The sequence below is a fragment of the Vicugna pacos genome, chromosome 15 (genome assembly GCF_048564905.1).
Source record: "Vicugna pacos chromosome 15, VicPac4, whole genome shotgun sequence".
NCBI lineage: Eukaryota > Metazoa > Chordata > Mammalia > Artiodactyla > Camelidae > Vicugna > Vicugna pacos.
In genome coordinates this window covers 29331367-29345436 of record NC_133001.1, presented here as the reverse complement: position 1 = coordinate 29345436, position 14070 = coordinate 29331367, and the positions used below count along the sequence as shown (strand labels likewise).

At 36.6% G+C, this 14070-nt stretch overlaps 2 protein-coding genes across 5 annotated transcripts in view; one reads left to right on the top strand and one right to left on the bottom strand.

Moving 5' to 3' along the window:
* SLC3A1 (solute carrier family 3 member 1) overlaps positions 1-2341 on the top strand; it is a 37739-nt gene extending 35398 nt beyond the window's left edge. Inside the window, exon 11 of the mRNA XM_015245459.3 lies at positions 1709-2341. Coding sequence (XP_015100945.1) covers positions 1709-2149 — 441 coding nt within the window. The 3' untranslated portion in view covers positions 2150-2341. The remainder of the gene's footprint in view (positions 1-1708) is intronic.
* The window catches only part of PREPL (prolyl endopeptidase like), a 34715-nt gene continuing 20944 nt past the window's right edge, over positions 300-14070 (bottom strand). For all 4 annotated transcript variants that reach the window (XM_006211442.4, XM_015245457.3, XM_072937785.1 and 1 more), the window contains 7 exons: positions 13862-14059; positions 11176-11351; positions 9798-10014; positions 4749-4898; positions 4252-4375; positions 3350-3423; positions 300-2966 (listed from right to left, as the gene is read on the bottom strand). In XM_006211442.4, coding sequence (XP_006211504.1) covers positions 2877-2966; positions 3350-3423; positions 4252-4375; positions 4749-4898; positions 9798-10014; positions 11176-11351; positions 13862-14059 — 1029 coding nt within the window. In that variant the 3' untranslated portion in view covers positions 300-2876. The remainder of the gene's footprint in view (positions 2967-3349; positions 3424-4251; positions 4376-4748; positions 4899-9797; positions 10015-11175; positions 11352-13861; positions 14060-14070) is intronic.

Genomic DNA, 14070 nt, shown 5'->3' with positions numbered 1-14070 from the left:
GCATTGATATGAGACCATCTCTAACATGTACTAAATAATTCAAAAAAACAGAATACAGAATGGTAACATGCCACTATTTGTGTAAAGAAAGAAAATGTGTCTACATATGTTTGCATAGGCACAGAGTGTATCATTTCATATAATTTATAAAATGAAAGATTTTATAAACACCCCTGGGAGAGAAAATGGGAAGCTAGGGGATGGTGCTGAAGAAAACTATTTTATTTATCTATTCTTCTTATAACCGAATTTTATATTCTATGCATGCATTTTCTATTTAAAAAAATAAGTTACAAAAAGCAGGTGTGGAAATATTTAATAACAGACAAAATAGAATTCAATATGAAAAGCATTATGAGACAAAGGCAATTTTGAAAAATTGATAGAAGAACACTCCACTACAAATCATAAATCTGTGCATCTAACAATAGGTTCAAATTATATAAAACAAGCACTGTGAGAAATCCATAGAGAAACAGGTAAATCCACAATGACAGAGAGACACTTCAACATACTTCTAGAAAGTGGTAAACCAAGTAGACAAAAATAATAGTTAACACTTACTTGCACTTCTTCTGTGAGTGGCACTGAACTATGCTTTTTCATGCATTATCTAAAGACTACAGAAAATGTTAATAGTATGACAAGTCATATACCATACACATGTACCATAAATACCTTTGTACCTGATAAACACAGAGTATTTTTTCAGACATTTACTAAGATAGTCATTAAACACCACACATCAGACACCTGCCCCCCAACAACCACTACTACCACTGAAGTCAACATGGCTGGCCGGAGTACAATGAAATGAATCTCACTGATTTGGCAACAGCTTTTATGAAGACAAATTTGGCATTGTGTGTCAAGTATCCATACTCTTTGACATAGGGTTTGTCTTTCTGATATTTATATCCTAAGTAAATAATCCAAATATGAGGGAAGCATATTAGAAACTCAAATGTCAAAATGAAAGGGAATGGTTAAGTATGGTATAACCATTCAATAGAGTATTATTCTGCCATTAACAGGACATTTCATATAGTAACAGAAGATGCTTGAAATGTTAAAGGAAAAAAAGCAGTATTAGATTATATGTTTTATGTAGCTGCTATTTAATGAACATATGTCACTTTTATGGTTAAAAAAAGTACAATCTTTAACATTCACTGTTGGCTGCATTTTGCTTTTGCATTCTTTTTGTAATTTTCTGTTCATAGTTAGCTATGCAAGAAATAGATACCTGCTGAAGTTACACCAACCTACACATTATTTTACAAGAGAACAGAAAAGCCCCAATTCACCAGTTCTCAGAGTCCATGGCCATGGTGGCTGCTTTTCTATAATACAGTACAGCATCAAGAGACTTTATTTGGGCAAGCTAAATATCCATTAACTTAGACATGAACATTTTTGGGGGGTTCCTAAAGTGGAGTCAAATTCGGCCAAGATGCAGTGGAAAACTGTGCACACAGCAACGACTCCCAGATATGGTGAAACTGCATTTGCAGCCTCTATTTAGTAGTTAAATATAACTATTCTTATCTACTTATTAATACTTAAAATTTGGTAGTTACTTTAAGAGGCAAAATTGGAGCAAGTTTTTTTTTTAGGGAAATTAATTCCTTATTTGATGCTAAAAATGTTTTTTTAAAAAAACCTCTTAGAATCAAACATTTATTAATATTCTTTTTAAAAAAATTAGGTCCAAAAGACTCAGCCCAGATCAGCACTGAAGTTATATCAAGAATTAAGTTTGCTTCATGCCAACGAGCTGCTCCTCAGCAGGGGCTGGTTTTGCTACCTGAGGAGTGACAATCACTCTGTTGTGTACACAAGAGAGCTGGACGGCACAGACAGAGTCTTACTCATGGTTCTGAATTTTGGAGAATTATCACAGCTAAATCTAAAGGAAATGATTTCAAATATTCCCACAAGAGTGAGGATAAAGTTAAGTACCAATTCTGCCTACAAAGGCCATGAAATTGATACATATGCCATTACACTGGACAAAGGAGAAGGACTCATCCTTGAATACAAATCGAAGAATCTCCTTCATCACCAAACAGCTTTCAGAGACAGATGTTTTGTTTCCAACCGGGCGTGCTATTCCAGTGCACTCAACATACTGTACAACTCGTGTTAGGCACCTCTATGAAAGAGATGAAGACGTGGGCATTCTGTTCTATTCTAAGCATTTGCAGTAACTTCACATTACTGCAGACTGCCGGGTAAACTTTATGAACAGTCATTAATTCTTAGATATTTCTGTAGCTTGAATGTAAATGCTTTAGGAAAGGTTCTCAAATGTTTTTTCAAGAATAATAAAATGTTTAAAGAAAACTGTCACTTGCAGGAACTTGTAACTTTTTTGAGATAGCATCAATTAGAGATGAACTGAGCACCTTAGGACTCCCAATTATTAGAAAGATCTAATGAATTTTAAGAATGTTATCTTCTTCCATAAAATGCAGGTACAGAAACTGGATGATGACTTACTGCCACAGTATCTAAAAATGTTCACTAGCAACGAGGCAAAACCTTGGTTTGTAAACCATTCAAAGAAAATTGTAGTAAATAAAAACAAAGCTGTTCTGATGGGGGAAGGGGGCAGTTTCTGCTGTCACCAATCCTTCCCTCACTCCCTTCTCTATGTCCTACAGAGCATGATTTGAAAACTACTTTCCTAGGTTAAGGGGCATGTGCATCAATGGAGACAACAGTATAAGTGAGCTGGATACTAAACAAAATTTGGATGGAGAAGCAAATATAAAAAAATTATTTACCAACTTAAAAAACTCACTTTTCTTAACACAGCTGGCAATACGACTATGAAATATTTCAGTGTTTCCAGTTCCCACTGAAGTAGCATTTCAGAATTTTAGATATTTCTTGAGATTCTCAAAAACACTGGTGCTGTCGAGTCCAAGTTCCTCATACAGGAATTTAATTTGGGCTGTAATCTAAAAGAAACACATTGAAAAAACATTAGAGAGAAGGCCTTTGTGGTAAAACTCCAGTGTTCAAGTCTCTCCTTGTCCATCCATTTTCACCCAACCCTGAAGCCAGCAATTTATGGCAAGGGTATTTGTTATTTGGGACAGAGGCAGAAGGCTCCCAACAATTAAGATTCAATTACTTTCTCTAAGAGAACTCACTTATCAAGTACAAGAGAGAAACTTTTCTTTTTATTGACTCTGCATTCCTCCTTCCCCTGTCGGGTCTCAGCCACAGACCTGACAGCTGGTGAAGAAGCTGGCATGAACCCTGCTGGGACCACTGAAAGGCTGAGTATAACACATCACTGCTTGGGGATTTATCAACTTAGAGGGCCTTGATAACATACCTTTTTGTGAGAATCCTCAATCACATGATTGCCTCCAGGCTGAATATCTAAAATAATATTGGGGGCTTGATAGCCTGAAAGAGTTAACATATTAAACGATTAGAAGGTTTTGGGCCGATTGAGACCCACCCATTTCACCCCTCTCCCTCCAAGTATTCTATTAAAATAATAGTGAAGGATAAAGGCATAAACCACCACCAACAACAAAGAGAGGGGAGAGGGCAGGCAGCAGCAAAGAAATTTCTGAAATAGGAAAAGCAGGAGGACAAGAGGCTGAGGAAGTGGGATGGAAGAGACTGTAGGGACACACAGAGAAGGCTGTAACCTAGGAGGAAGCCAATAGGTCGTAAAGAATCTGTGAGCCTTGTGACCTGAAACACCAACTACAGCAATGGGTGAGGATGAGACATGGAACTGAACACAGGGGCAAATGTTTGAAAACTTGTCTGTGGGTTCTTCCCACTCTGAGCTCAGAAGGTACTGGCATGTCTTGGTAAGGAAAGAAGGTAAGAGTTCTCGTCTAATAAAATTGAAAGATCTAGAGAAAATTAAAGCAGCTAGTTTGGGCACTGAAGCTCCAGAGCAAAAACTTCAGAATTTGTTTTTTATAGGTTCCCAAGAATAATGGCTCAATTAATTTTGCTGAATGAATGATTGCATGATAGTATACCTCCACGTTATGTCTGATATCTCAATTTACTTCTTCTTTGTGCCTTGCCTAACTTATTCTAATAACATCCTTTGAAAAGGGGCAAGGCAGTTATAGTTATTACATTTGCTTCAACTGCGTAATCAACATGGGCAAAACAATGGTTTGTCTAAAATCAGGGGCAGATGATTTGGTGTGCAGCATAAATGTACTATTCTGAGCAGTACATTGAAGGCAATAGTCCATCTCTTACCTTCGCCAGTGTCCTTAGCATGCTCTGCGATGGCTTCCTTGAGTTTCTCAGTATAGCTTACAACTCCTCTCAGAGGTACACGTTCGTCATTTTCATAAGCTGTGATGTGGATCGAAGGATAATGCTGAAAGAAAACACATGTACAAAGAATCTGTATTATTCCTCATGGTCCCTTTCTACCTTACGGATTATAAAAGGTAATTCCAATTTTTTTTCTGTGCTAGATGTTTTCTTCTAATTTGACATTCTTGAGAGATTTATAGCATTACAATTCTAGACTACTTGTTACCTGGAATCATCTTTTCTTGAATAGTGAGACCTTAATCTAATCTAATGGAGTACGAGCCGAGATGGGGCTGAAAGGTGTTTTGAGTGCTACAAGGAGAATCAATCTAAGGCCTTAACTGAATTCTTGCTTCAGCTCAGGTAAATATTCTTCTGATTATTTTCTCTTATCACTTCATGACAGTAGTTTATCAAAGCTGTCCTTTCACTACCTGAGGTTTAATATTTTGATAGGGACAGTAACATTTGATGTAGTTCTTGTGTTTTTCATCAGATGAAGGATTCCCCCATTCTTCTAATTCTTCCAATGTCAGAGGAAGTGTAGTGTCCATCATGGTGTTGAGAACATCCAAGAAAGGTGCCTGAAAAAAAAGCCAAAGGAATTTAAACTTCAGTTAACAAGCTGGTAAAATGAGTTTCAGAAAAATACTATACTTTATGAATATATACATGCTGACATGAGAACAAAGCTCAAGAAGGAATGCACATTCCCAGGAGCCAGATTAATTAGCCAGTCTATCACCAGGGCCTGTGATGTAATTGGCTTTTAAGGTATTCAAACTCCTTAAACGACATAAGGGTTATTTTCTAATTTCACAATTTTTGCTTTTAGTTTTGTGTCTTTTATTCATATATGTGTATGTCTCTGTGTGTGTGTGTATATATATATATTTTTTTTGCAGAAACTCAGTTGACCATATCATGCTGTTTGTATTTTTTATTTATTTATTTTTACTGAAGTATAGTTGATGTACAATGTTATGTTAGTTTCTGGTGTGTAGCCTAGTGATTCAATTATATATATAAAAGTATATATATATATACTTTTTCATTATAGGTTATTACAAGCTATTGAATATGGTTCCCTGTGCTATACAGTAGGACCTTGTTGTTTATCTATTTTATATATAGTAGTTTGTATCTGCTACTACTTCTTCCAAACTACTACTCTCCCCTCCTTTCCCATTTGGGTAACTGTAAGTTTGTTTTCTATGTCTGTGAGTCTGTTTCTGCTTTGTAAATAAGTTCATTTGTGTCATTTTTTTGTAGAGTCCACGTATAAGTGGTATCACATATTTGCCTTTCTCTGACTTACCTCACTTATGATAATCTCTAGGTCCATCCATGATGCTGCAAGTGGCATTTTATTTCATTTTTTTTTTTTTTTATGACTGAGCAGCATTCCACTCTACGTATATACCACAACTTCTTTATCCAATCATCGGTCGATGGACATTTAGGTTGTTTCCATGTCTTGGCTATTGTACGTGGTGCTGCTATGAACACTGGGGTGCATGTATCTTTTTGAATTAAGAGTTTTCTCCAGCTATGTGCCCAGGAGTGGGACTGCTGGATCATAAGGTAAATCTATTTTTAGTTTTTTTAAGGAATCTCCATTCTGTTTTCCATAGTGGGTACACCAAACTACATTCCCACCAGCAGTATAGGAGGGTTCCCTTTTCTCCACACCCTCTCCAGCACTTGCTGTTTGTGGACTTTTTGATTATGGCCATTTTGGTGGGGGTGGTACCTCACTGTAGTTTTGATATGCATTTCTCTGATAATTAACACTATTGAGCATCTTTTTATGTGCCTATTGGCCATATGTATGTCTTCTTTGGAGCAATGTCTATTTAGGTCTTCTGCCCATTTCTTCACTTGGGTTGTTTGTTTTTTGGTTATTAAGTTGTTATGAGCTGTGTGTGTACCTTGGAAGTTAAGCCCCTGTAGGTCACATCATTTTCATGTATTTTCTCCCAATCCATAGGTTATCTTTTTGTTTATAGTTTCCTTTGCTGTGCAAAAGCTTATGTTTAATTATGTCCCATTTGTTTATTTTTGCTTTTATTTCTATGGCCTTGGTAGACTGACCTAGGAGAACACTGCTACAATTTATGTCAGAGAAATGTTTTGCCTGTGTTCTCTTCTAGGAGACTTATGTCTTGTCTTATGTTTAAGTCTTTAAGCCAGTATGAGTTTATTTTTGTATATGGTATGAGGGAGTGTTCTAACTTCACGGATTTACATGCGGCTGTCCAGCTTTCCCAGCACCTCTTGCTGAAGAGACTGTCTTTTCTCCATTGTATATTCTTGCCTCCTTTATCAAAGATTAATTGACTGTAGGTGTGTAGGTTTATTTCTGGGCTCTCTATTCTGTTCCACCTATGTACGTCTGTTTTTTGTGCCAATACCACGCTGTTTTGATCACTGTAGCTTTATAGTATTGTCTGAAGTCTGGGAGGCTTATGCCTCCAGCCTTGTTGTTGTTCTTCAGAACTGCTTTGGCTATTCTGGGTCTTTACTGATTCCATATAAATTTTAAGATTATTTGTTCTAGTTCTGTGAAAAATGTCCTGGGTAATTTGATAAGGATTGCATTAAATCTGTATATTGCTTTGGGTAATATGTCAATTTTAACAATATTAATTCTTCCAATCCAAGAGCATGAGATATCTTTCCATTTCTTTAAATCATCTTTAATTTTCTTAATCAATGTTTTATAGTTCTCAGTGTATTTCAGCTCCTTGGCCAGGTTTATTCCTAAGTTTTTTAATGCAATTAAAAACATTTTTTTTTTTTTTTTTACTTTCCTCTTCTGGTATTTCACTGTTAAGTGTATAGAAACGCAAGAGATAGATGTATGTTAATCTTGTATTCTGTTACCTTGCTGAATTTGTTTTATCAGCTTTAGTAGTTTCTGTGTTGGAGTCTTTAGGGTTTCCTATACATATATATATTTTATATAAAAGTAATAAATGTGGCCACTTCACATCCATTAGGCTGCTATTAAAAAAACAAAAAATAACAAGTGTTGACAAGGATGTGGAGAACCTGGAATACTTGTGCACTGTCAGTGGGGGTGTAAATGGTATAGTATGTTGTTTCTCAAAAAATTAAACTTAGAATTACCATATGATCTAGCAATTCTATTTCTAGGTATATATCCCAAAGAAATGAAAGTAAGGTCTTAAAGATTATAGTATCTCTGTTTGTAGCAGCATTATTTACAATATTCAAAAGGTGGAAGTAAATCAAGTGTTTACTGATGGATGAATGGGTAAGCAAATTATATATAAATACAATGAAACAATGAAATTCAGCCTTAAAAAGTAGGAAATTCTGACACATGCTATAACACAATGGACCTTGAGGACATTATCTAAGTGAAATAAACCAGTTATAAAAAAACATGTATTGTATGAGTCCATTTATATAGAAGGTACCTTAGAATAGTCAAATTCATAGAGACAGAAACTAGAATGGTGGTTCCCAGGAGTTGGGGGAAGGAGAACTAGGGAGTTGCTATTTAATGGGTACAGAGTTTCAGTTTTGCAAGATGAATAGTTATGGAAACTAGCTGGACAACAATGTGAATGTACTAAACACTACTCAACTCTATACTTAAAAAGAGTTAAGGTGGTAAATTTTACGTTACCTTATCACAATTAAAAATTAAAAATAAAATCTCAACGACACATGAATAAACTCAGTTGGACACTTTACATTAAAAAAAGATAATAAATGCTAACTGAAGAAAATCTGGAAAATATCCTAGTTGAAAGAAGAGAAAATCACTCACTGGCTTATAACCAGTGTTAGAACATTTAATAAAATGGCAGTTGCCTTATAATCTGTTACCATGTATACTACTTTCTCTTGTATCAACATTAAGTAAGTACAGTGCCCAAATGTAATTCTTTTTGGCTGCCTAGCATCTTAGTTCTTTTTTGCATTTAGAGTATCCCTAACTTTATGAGACAGAGACTGCCTCTCACTGTGGAGGTGCTAAAATACATGCCAGACAGCTCCCTTTCCCAGCATTCCCTCAGAGTGAGAGGAGCCATGTGACTCAGGTTTACCAGACATAATGTGCTCCAAACTTTGAATTAATTGTTGAATATTTAGGTTAAATCCAATTCTTCACTATTGTAAGCCAATGTGGGATAAATAAATGTCCTTACACATACAGCTCTTATTACTTCCTGATTTCGACAAGTCAAAGTTATTTCTAGAAGTCAAAGGTATTTGCATTTTCTTTATACTGTAATTCTGCATTATTATCTTTGTGCATAGGGTTTATTTTTTCCTTATATACTTAATTTTCTATTAAAAATAGATTTACAGATCAGGATTATTTAACACTTATTTACTTTAATAGAAGCACACAGTGTATACCGCTCACCCTCAAAATAAAAAAAACCTGAAAATAATTTATTCTCTCCATCCTAGGGACTGTCTTCTAGAGTATCTACTGTAGGAGAACAAAAATTGCCGCCCCCAAATTATTTCAAGCTGAAAACAATCAAGGCCCAAAAGACTCAGGAAGAAACTCTGACCTTGTCCTGAACTGCCTGCAGAATTCAGATAGAGGAACAGAGCCATCAGCAGACAGTGCATGTGGGCCAGGTACAGTGGGCGGACAGAGATCAGGGTCCACTTTGTGTCCCAAGGTCTCTCTGCATAGACCAGCAAACGTTTGTTTACCAAACACTTGCTTTCCATCTCCATGTGAATTGCCTTCCACCCCGTGAAGTCCCAAATCAAACCCCAACATCTTCTTTAGCTGAAGATGGTGTCTAAGGTGAGAACTCCGGCCATTTTGGTGAGTTACTCAGTTTTACTGGGGCTTTACCATGTATACATATTATTACGCTCTCGTTTGACTTTTCTCCTGTAAATCTATCTCATGTCAACTTAATTCTTAGACCGGCGAGAAGAACCTAGAAGGGAAGAGGAAAATTTCTTCCTCCCTGACACTAACCAGGAAGCAGGAGAATGATGGAGGAAATGAGCTGCTATAATACAACTTTGTATCTCAATTAAAGGACAGAAGTACTACCCCTAAAGACTGTTAATAAGAATGGAGGAGCTGAAGATAGAGAGCTCCTAAACCCAAGACTGAAATGTTGGTCAGTAAATGTCCAAGGATTTCACACATTCCAGAGTCAGTGTGCTCTGTCTGACTTCCTGGGTCTGGTGTGTCATATATGCTTTGTCTCTTTCCCTCCAACTCTGAATGTTCTTACAAATAAAAAATGATCAACAGGAATAGCCATTAATATCTTTCAGTGGAAATTCTTAAAAATTAATAAAGAACACTGTCAGGGAAGTTCTCCTGGGGGTATAATTCTGTGTTTAAAATGTACAAGCTTTGTTATACTCCTATGCTATGGTAAAAACTGTTAACAGAAATTTTTTCTTAAGAGCATCTATGGCTTCACACTTCCCTATTCTGTAAACAGTGGAGACAGAGTACTTACCTCCAAAGTCACAGCTCTCAGCAGCTCTGGATTAGAATTACACAATGCTCCCACAAGCACCCCTCCAGCACTGAAAGCAGTCAGGGTTGTTAGACTTGGTTGAGAAAAGCCTTGGTCATGAAGTGTCTTAATGCAAGCCTCTAAGTCAGCAAGGCCATTGAGTTTTTTAGTTAGACGGCCATCAGCATGCCACTGGAGGCCTAATTCACCACCTCCCCTGAAATTAAAGGGCAAAAAAGTTTTAGTGTTAAAGAAACATTCACGATATAAGCCAGGGTCAGCAAACTATGGCCTATGGGCTAAATCTACCCAGAAGCCAGTTTTTGTATGGCCCTATGCTAAGAAGGAGTTTTACATTTTTAAAGGTTGGGAGAAAAAAGTACCAACCAGGTATATGCAACAGAGACCACATTTGGCTTGCAAAGTCTAAAATGTTTACTATTTAGTTGTTCAGAGAAAAAGTTTGCCAACTCTTGACATAGGCAATCAAAATCTGATTCAACAAATATGTTTTGAGTGTCTGCTTACTATTGCCCCGGCATTGTGCTAAATATATATGCTTTAAAAATATGCATAGGCAAAAATCCTCTGTCCTGGAGATAATTTGTGGGAAAAGTAAAGAGCTTCCAAGCAATGTGGTCACTGCTATGACCTGAGACTTGAGAATATCCACCTGTCAGGTTAGGGGTAAACACAGGAGGCAGGAACATGAATGCTTAAGGAGTCTTGAAGGAAGAATGTGAGTTCCTAGAAGGACAAAGAACAGAAAGGCATCAAGACAGCACGTGCAAGGGCACAGAGGGGAAAGAGGCTGTCATCTGAAAGGATGTAGTAAGGCTGGAAGTGTAGGATGTGCGTGGCTGGAAAACAGGACGTGTTTGGGGAGTGATGACAAATGCCACTATGAAGATAAGCCAGATCATTAGGAGGTTAAAAACTATACTGAGGTATTTGGATTTTACTGAGGTAACGGGGAAGTGGTGAAGAATTTTAAGCAGAAACATGAAACACTATTTGTTTCCTAAAAACAGCTAAAATAAACTGGAAGAGTGGAAAAAAAGGAGTCCAGCTTAAGAGGCTATTTTAGAAAAACCTAAACTCAGGAGAATTAAATGGAAATAATTATGTAAGTAAGTTCAGAGATTTGTATATCTGTTTTAAAAATCCTGAAAATCTGGTGTAAAATCCTAAAATCTACTCATTTGCTTTTGGGATTAATTAATCTGTTACTGAATCAGGTTCTACCAGCACAGGTGTAAGGATACACAAATTCAACAATAGAAATGAGAAAATAAACTTCCGCTCCCCAGTATACTGTTATACTGTACATGTCACAATGCTCCAGCACTCACATGCCAGTTAATATGTGTTGACTCACCGAACATGACAATATGCTAGTATCCATCCATCATCCACCAACACCCGTCTTTCAGGCCTGAAATTCATTTTCAAATCCATTCCATAAGCTCCATATACATGTACTAGGAGAGGTTTCTTCTGTAAGTCTTCAGAATCCATTTTATGGAAAACAGTCATTGGCACCAATTTTCCATCCTGGAAATGAAGATTTACTATGTGTGCTAAGAAGTCGTTTGAAATAGTTTTATTCCCAATTTTACGTGCTGCTTATTTAATTAAGACAAAAGAGTCATGGTCTGTAAAAATCCATATCCTTAATTTTCAGCTACTTTGCCAACCTAAATTAGTAACTAGAAAAGAGCAGCAAGACTCTGGCTTGAAAACAGCTTATTAAATGCAGATTTTCATGACAGTAAAGTGATTTTAAAGAGTTCTTCACTACTCTGTATAACTGTAATTGTTTTCTTTCAGGACAAGCCAAAATACCTATTATCAAGGTTAGATATACTAGCATAGCATTCTTCCTGTATCTCAGGCTACATAGTGCCATTTCTCATCTTTGAATATTTACACATGTGCTAACTAAAAAAGTCTGAACAACTCAGTTTTCTTCACTCAATAGTCAGAATTCTCAACTATTAAAACCTGAAATCTCTTACTGACCTAACACCCTCCCACATCCTCTTCAAAGACCTATTTAGCTTTGTTTTAAAAAATGTTTAAAAGAGGTTTAAGTTCTATAAATTTTAACACCTAAATTATTTTTAGGGCAAATAAGTATTCCCCAACGTAATTCACATTCAATTGACTGAACCTAGGCAGTCTCTGGACAGACAAAATTAAGACAATCTGAACTACGCCTGACCTTCCTTGCCACAGAAAAAGGGTAGAAAAGTTGGTTCTCACCCCACTTACAGAAACTAATGAAATAGCAGTTTACATAAGGAAAATAATATAACCAGGCCACTCTCCCTATTTTTTTTCATTTTCATTTTGAAAACTTCACTTTGGGGCACTAGAGTGTTATCAAATAAGGAAGAACTCTTCTCATTCTTTATTATGCTTAACTTGTTATGACAGTGTAACTGAATTTTCACTTCTCAGATTCATTCTTATAAAATGATGTAGATTAATTTCTATAAAATAATCTAGTTGTTTTTATCTTCCTGCCTCCTTCCCAACTTCAGTTGAATACGCAGAGAAAAAACTTGCTGGTTGAAAACTTAGGAGAAGGAAGAGGTAAGGATGTAGCAAATCCCGTGATGGCCTGAATCCTAGAGTTGGTCAGCAGTGCAAAGACCCCTGTGAAGTTACCGCAGCTTCCCTTTGGCAGTTGCTTCCCTTCTTCCGCAGTATGTAAAGGATCTCTTGGCTCTCCAAGGGCTTAGCTTCACTGTTCTTTCCATTTGGGGCATAATAATTACAACATTTTGGTAGATTGGTATAAAGCCCATGTTTGTAAATAAAACAAAGCTTAAACATATGTATTTTGTTGACAAAAAAAAATCTGGAAGGCGATAACACTAAAAATGATTAATACTATGAGGTACAGCAAATGGGACTGGAGAATAGTCATTTAAACTTAATACTTTCCATATTTTTAAGCATGTATTGCTTTTGTAATATAAAAATAATCTTTGCTTTAAGATATTAAAAGAAAATGACCTTAAAGAAAAAACTCGTAAGTAAAAAAGGCTTGTCTCAATTCATTCCTTGTCAGCACATGTGAAATTATCTGATATATGATGTGCTAAGGTCTGAAAATTCCTTAAATTCAAGGCCACCATTTATATTAGTTCCTCACTTGCACAAATTTTCTTTTCTATTTACTACCTCCCCAACCTCCTACTCCCCTGGACAATCTCCCCTCTTTTAGTCTACACTTTTGGCCATACTATTCTCCTTTACACTTTTTTTTAAAAAAATTTATTTATTTATATTTTTTGGCAGGGGGGCAGAGGTAATTAGGTTTACTCATTTATTTTTAGAGGAGGTACTGGGGATTGAACCCCGGACCTTGTGCATGCTAAGCAGGCGCTCTACCACTTGAGCTATACCCTCCCCCTACACTTCTTGAATGCGCCATTTCTTCCTCAATTCAGAGCCTCTGCACAGAACAGAATCTCCCTCCCCCCTTTCTAGCTTAACTCTTGATCATCCTAGAGGCCTTACCTGATATGCTACTTCCTCAGAGAAGCTGTCCCCAGTCTCTCCAGACCAGGCAAGGTCCCTATTTACCAGATGTTTGTACTCAGTACGTCTTCTTATGCAGCAATTAGCACATTAGTAATTACTTCTTCAAAATCTGGCACCTTCTCCACGAGATTTAAGCTCCACAAGGGCAGGGACTGTATTAGTCTTGTTCACTCTAGTCAGTTGCTTACCACCTTCGTAATTTTTGCCATAACTGTAAACGAACTTTGATTATTTTTTCTTTAAACTAACTTTGAATACTCAAATACACAACACATGAAATCAAGGGCTTCATGTCCTGGTTATAAATTTTCTAATCCATGTTAAAATAAATGCATGAGTATTAAAGTTAAAAACAAAGTCCATGTACCCCTTAAAATCACTTGGGTCTTGCTATGGAATGTGAGATCCACTTTACAAAACTATGCTAATGTAATCCCAGCAACTGCACAGTACTGGACAAATATGCTTTCAATAAACGAGGGCTGACAGTGTGGGTTACAAAGACTCACCTTGCTTTTGGCTTCTAGACGTAAAACACGGCTAGTCTTTGTGATCGGGTCTTCATGCCCAGTTTCCTCAAACAGTTTGCCTTCTGCAAACTTGTACGTGTAATATTTAGGGGGGCGTATTGGAGAGCAGAGCTGAAAGGGGCAGTTCTTTGGGTCTGAATTTGTATCCATTATGAATCCACAGGCCCAAGGAGGGAGCTGAGGAAATA